The sequence below is a fragment of the Aegilops tauschii genome, chromosome 2, assembly GCF_002575655.3.
Source record: "Aegilops tauschii subsp. strangulata cultivar AL8/78 chromosome 2, Aet v6.0, whole genome shotgun sequence".
Classification (NCBI taxonomy): domain Eukaryota; kingdom Viridiplantae; phylum Streptophyta; class Magnoliopsida; order Poales; family Poaceae; genus Aegilops; species Aegilops tauschii.
The window spans coordinates 39,160,389-39,166,675 of NC_053036.3; the positions used below are offsets into that span (position 1 = coordinate 39,160,389).

The 6,287-nt window shown below is 49.5% G+C and overlaps 1 protein-coding gene across 1 annotated transcript; it reads left to right on the forward strand.

The window, feature by feature from the left end:
• Window positions 1–5,127: 5,127 nt before the first annotated feature.
• On the forward strand, window positions 5,128–6,036 carry LOC109761546 (F-box/FBD/LRR-repeat protein At1g13570-like). Its single transcript, XM_020320368.1, has one exon. It carries the CDS (start codon window positions 5,128–5,130, stop codon window positions 6,034–6,036), a length of 909 nt encoding a protein of 302 aa, XP_020175957.1.
• The last annotated feature ends 251 nt before the right edge of the window (window positions 6,037–6,287 follow it).

Genomic DNA, 6,287 nt, shown 5'->3' on the forward strand with positions numbered 1-6,287 from the left:
TGCACATTTCATCGCCGCTCAGCCTCAGTCTTTGGGCATAGAGTGCTTCATCAAGTGGGTTCTCATCATCATCTGAATCCTCGCCATCGTCCTCTTCATGAACTTCATCCTCACTGTCGGAAATCAAATTCATATAGATAACAGAAATCCTGGGCCTTTCTCCTCTGAAGGAGAAGCTGATCAATTCACCCCCACTAAGACGCAAGCGTGCGATGAAACGATCCCATTCATCTCCTCCAATCTGGGTTATCATTCGCCCCTTATCGACCTGCATAGTGTACGGCCCCCCAAGAGCGTCAAAGGTCACGGTGTCTCCGACGAGCTCATTGAATGCCATTCTCACATTGCATGGGACGATCTGTGCAAGATAAAAACAAATAACAAACACAATGCATTAGTGGAAATAGCAATAAAAAAACAAAATTAATGAACTGTCAGAAGGTTCATACAAATTGTTACCGCTGCAAAAACAAAAGTAGGCTGGAAGTAGATGCCGAACAGCGTGGCAGTACAAAGGTTGGTCCGGCACCGTGACTTGCACAGTCGACACGGTGCTTCCTCCATTCTACACAGAACATATTGAACTCTAAGTTGAATTGTACGCTACCATAGTACAATACACGGTGCTTCCTCTCTTTTCCCTCGTACGGCTCAGATCCTACACTACGACATCCATCAATCTATCAAAGAACCATCATATCCATCAACAAATCATCTACCGCATGTATCAAATAAAATTTCTGGATCGGATCCGCGCCCGGAGGGAGACGCATGCGGTTTGGGAAGGGAAGACGATTCGCGAGGGGGATGAGGGGAGATCTCACCTACTTGCCGGAGTTGGCGGTGGCCGCGTAGATCCGGCGGCGAAGAGATGCGTCGTCGGGAGCTGGCGGCGGCGCTTGTCGAGAAGGGAACGAAGAAGTTGAAAATGATGTGGAGTACTAGGTGCACTTAGCCAAATGTGGTACATGTGGTGGCGCGTTTGTGTGGATGACAAGGGGACCCCACGTGTCGGTACCCATAGAAAAAATTTGGCATTTCCAACTGCCTCACGGGGATTCGAACCAGGGCCGTGCGGCTGTGAGGTAAAGGGTCTAGCCAGTTCAGTACGGAAGACACACGAAAAAACCATGCACCGAGGCTGTGCTCCATGTGTGGCATAAGTGGTCATGTGAAGCTGCAACTCGGACCAATGTTGATATATGTTGTTATTAGCTAGGGTACCAACACAATTTATTGAGGAGACGCCCGTCGGACCACTGGGTTTCCGGAGCAATGGCATGTGGTGTTCACAGCCGAATCTAAGGAGACGCCCATCGAACCGTTGGGTTTCCCCAATAAAGGCACGAATGTCATGCAACGAAAACAATTCTAACAAGGACAGTCGCCCGAATCTATTAGGTTTCCGTAATAAACGCACAAACGTGACTCCGAGTAAGAACAAACTATGCCTCCGAGGGCTTGATGTCCATGCCTCTCCTTTTGACTGAGCCCACTGACTCATTCGGAATACAATCAGAAAACCCTTGTGCGTGACTCTATATAATAGCACGCCATGCCTTTGAGGGCTGTATGCTCGTGCTTGTGAACCTTGACACTGAAACACAGGCAGCCACGAACGTCAACGCCTTTATCAAGAAAGAAGCATGACACAATTCAGTACGGAACGGTGTCTGTATGGACTGCACGTCCATGCTCTTAAATACAAGGAAATGAGCTTTTAAAAACAGCGTCTCTCTTATAGGCCAATCCGTGCCTCGCAGAGTAAACTTCCGTGGCTGTGCGTAAGACAAAGGTTCATCTCCGTGGGCTAAACGCCCGTGCATCTTCGTCTGATAGAGTCACAAGCTAGCGTGACTCTATGTAATACCACCGACCATGCCTTTGAGCGCTTCATGCCCGTGCCTGTGACCCGAAACACTAAATCAAGGATGAGGCGGCTGCAATGGCACGCCGTGACTTTCTGGGACTCACGACCATGCGAGCAATATACTAGACCAGCGTCTCTCGAATAAGCCATTCTGTTCCTCACTGAGTAAACAATGGGTGTTCTCATCTGAACCAATTCCGCTGGGTCTCTGCAATTAAAGAACGAACGTGGCTGTGCGTAAGACAAAGCTTTGCCTTTGTGGGCTTAACGACCGTGCTTCTTCATCTGATCGAGTGGACGGAATCATTCGGAACACAAAGACAGGCGAGCATGACTCTTTATAATACAATACCATGCCTTTGAGGACTGTACGCCCGTGCCTGTGAACCTTAACACTGTGACACATACAACGACAAACCTCCACGCTTCTATCGAATAATATACGTAACATCAAGAAAAAAGCGTGACCCAACTCAGTACGCAATTGTGTCCATAGAGAGTTCATATCTTGTGAACTTTTATTAACAAGAGTTCGTGTCCGTAATACCACTGACCATGCCTTTGAGCGTTTTATGCTTGTGCCTGTGACCCTTAACACTAAACGCCCGTGCGTCTCCGTCTGATAGAGTCACAGGCTAGCGTGACTCTATGTAGTACCACCGAGTATGCCTTCCTGTGACCCGAAACACTGAAACAAAGAAAGGCAGGAATGTCCACACCTTTATGTGTGCACGAGGCATGACTCTAGTTGGTTCAAAAACTTTGGCTGCAGAGACTTCACGTCCATGCTTTTAAAAACAACGTCCCTAGAACTAGCCATTACGTTAATGTTCATCTGTACCCATAAACTTGGAATGAACGTGACCCAGGAAAGTAAAACACATTTGTTATCAAAGTTACTGACAGCACGAGGTAACGGAAGACAAAATAAGAAAATTTTAGTGCACTACTTAACAGCTTCAGATACGAGGATCAGGGTCGCTACTGTCTACTTAGTCCGGCGAGACTTCTTTTTTGGTTGCTCGGCGCGAAGTTCCTCGATCTGTTTCTTCATAACTTATGATTCCAGCTTCAGCCTATCGCGCTGAAGTTCGAGCTGCGCCTTCTCATCCATCAGAAGTGCATTGATGGCTTTGTTCTCTTTGTCCAACTTCGTGGATATCTTCACGAAGTCTTCCACAGTATTGAACAGGTTCTTCAGCTGGTCAAAGGAGAAGATGTCAGATTGATGGCAGGACGCACCCTCACCAACATTAGGATGAAGCTCACCACAATGATCCATGTTTCACAACTAAATCAAGTAGCCGAAAGAAAGAAAAAACGAATGAAGCTGAAGCAGAGCGAACTCACAGATGAGGAACCCTCGCCAGCCGAGATCTTCTCCTGCGACTGGACATGGCGCTCTGGAGGAGTCTCCTTCTGCACAGCCGTGCCTGAGAGTGTAAGGATAGAGAACAGCAAGAGGAGTGGATGGCCTGGAGGCAGACAAAAGGATGAAGGGGATGTGGCTAGGGTTTCGAGACTCCGTCTGGATTATTCACGTTTCACAACTAAACCAAGTAGCCGAAGGAAAGAAAAAACGAATGAAGCGGAAGCAGAGTGAAGTTATAGATGAGGAACCCTCGTCAGCCTGGATCTCCTGCAGTGTCTGGACACTGGGTTCCGCAGTAGTCTCCTCCTGACCAGCCATGGCGGAGAGGGTCAACATAGAGAGCAGCAAGAGGAATGAATGGCCTGGCGGCGGGCATAGGATGGAAGAGTGTGTGGCTAGGGTGTTGAAACTCCGTCCGTCCGCCATAAATAGCCGGAGCCTGGCCTCGGGCAACGAGCCAGAGCGGCGTCACCGGATGAGACGTCCGTCGGACCCTTGGGTTTCCGTGGCGGCGCCATGTGGAGTTTACACCCGAGTAGGTGGAGACGCCCGTCGAAACGTTGTGTTTCCGCAATCAACACACGAACGTGGCTCCGCGTGAAACACAAGCATGCCTCCCTCGACATCCCGACCGTGCCTGTGCTGGTAATATAGTCAACGGATGCATTTGGAACACAAAGAGACACGAAGGTGACTCTGGATAATTACATGACATGCGTTTGGGGGCTTGACAACCGTGCCTGTGACCTGAAACACTGACACGCGTAAAGGATAGTGACGCTACTAAACATATAAAGTCGCCTTCATGCATTTGTGGGCTTGACAACTGTGCCTGTGACCTGAAACACTGACACACAGAAAGTCGTCTTCATGCATTGGGTTAAAATAATATAACGAAAACAATTCTAACAAGGACAGTCGCCCAAATCTATTAGGTTTCCGTAATAAACGCACACACGTGACTCCGAGTAAGAACAAACTATGCCTCCGAGGGCTTGACGTGCATGCCTCTCCTTTTGACCGAGCCCATCGACTCATTCGGAATACAATCAAAAAGCCTTTGTGCGTGACACTATATAATAGCACGCCATGCCTTTGAGGGCTGTATGCCCGTGCTTGTGAACCTTGACACTGAAACACAGACAGCCACGAACGTCGACGCCTTTATCAAGAAAGAAGCGTGACACAATTCAGTACGGAACGGTGTCTGTATGGACTGCACGTCCGTGCTCTTAAATACAAGGAAATAAGCTTTTAAAAACAACATCTCTCTTATAGGCCAATCCGAGCCTCGCAGAGTAAATGTCCGTGGCTGTGCGTAAGACAAAGGTTCATCTCCGTGGGCTAAACGCACGTGCATCTTCGTCTGATAGAGTCACAGGCTAGCGTGACTCTATGTAATACCACCGACCATGCCTTTGAGCGCTTCATGCCCGTGCCTGTGACCCGAAACACTGAATCAAGGATGAGGCGGCTGCCACGGGTTTCCGCTATAAACGCACGAATGTGACCCCACGTAAAACGCAAGCATGCCTGTCTAGGCCGCCATACCGTGCCTTTCCTGGTGATAGAGTCAACGGAATCATTTTGAATGGATCCCTCCACTCTTCTCCCCTTCCCTCCCATCCCCAGTTATGTTTCGACGGGTGTCTCCTCGTATTTGGGTGTGAACGCCACGTGGCGCCACTCCAAAAACCCAAGGATCCGACGGGCGTCCCCTCCGGCGACGCCGCTCTGGCTCGTCGCCCGAGGCCAGGCTCCGGCTATTTAAGGTGAACGGACGGCGTCTCGAAACCCTAGACACACCCTTTTCCTTGGTCTTTTCAGATCCACGCCACATATAGCGGCGCTCGCAGGCAGCGCGATCCCAGCAACGGAGACAGAGATGGCGATCCACTCCGGTGCGCCATGCACCAAGAGGGCGAAGCTCGCGCCACCGGCAACGCCATCCTCTGGTGGCTTGGCGGTAGCGGCTGGAAGCGGCGAGGACCACATCAGCGACCTCCCGGACGCCATCCTCGGTGAGGTCATCTCCCGTCTCTCCACTAGGGAGGGCATCCGCTCTCGGATTCTCGCACGTCGTTGGCATCCTGTTTGGCCGACCGCTCCTCTGAATCTTGACTGCCGTGAGATCCCTGTCGCTCGTCTTTTTAACGCCCTAGAAACAGTTCATGTCGAGATCATCAGTAGGTTCTCTGCCTACAGCGAGGAGCTTGCTCGTATACGATACATCGGAACTTGGCATCAGGGAAAAACAGCTCCTGGTGATGGTTCTTGCCTTCCAGAGTCCATCCTCTCCAACCATGTGGGCGCAGTTCTCCGCCTTTGTATACCGGCGTGCTACCTCCAATGCAGACCCTCTACTGTCCACGCCTGGCTTGAGTCCCCCAGATTGAACAATCTCCACGTGCTTGAGTTTTACTACCTGTTTCCACGATTTGTGAAAGAAACTGTCAAACTATCGCACACATGCTCTTCATCTACGCCCTCACTACCGAAGTCCGTCTTTCGGTTTTCCTGTTCTCTGCGCACTGTGAGCTTCGCGTGTTGCCAGATACCAGACCATTATGTAGAGGTACTTGAACTACCACTGGTCAAGAGACTTTCGCTTGTTGAGGTTGATATATCAGACTTCTCGTTGCAAAGCATGATCAACTCTAGTTGCCCTGCACTCGAGTGCCTGCTGCTTGTTTGCGATAGAGAAAGGCATCGGATCACAATAAATTCCCCTAACCTTGTAAGCATCGGCATCCGTGGTGAGATAGGAAAATTCATCATCGAGGATGTCCCCTGACTTCAAAAGTTGATCCACGATCTCCAGAGCAATAACATGGATGTATTCATCGTCTCTGCACCCAAACTAGAGACATTGGGCAAATTCAGGACCTCACTTGACTCCACAGGTCTTATGGTACTGACATTTCACAATAATTCCAGTTGCATTTCCTTGAGAAAGTAGTTTCATGTCATCCAACCTTTTGTTCTAATAATTTTATGTTTTATTTTCTATGTTATGTGAAGGGTTTGGCGACGGCCAACCTATCT

Excerpts from the sequence above, each read along its gene's own strand:
- LOC109761546 (XM_020320368.1), top strand. The coding sequence starts at position 5,128 with ATGGCGATCCACTCCGGTGCGCCATGCACCAAGAGGGCGAAGCTCGCG.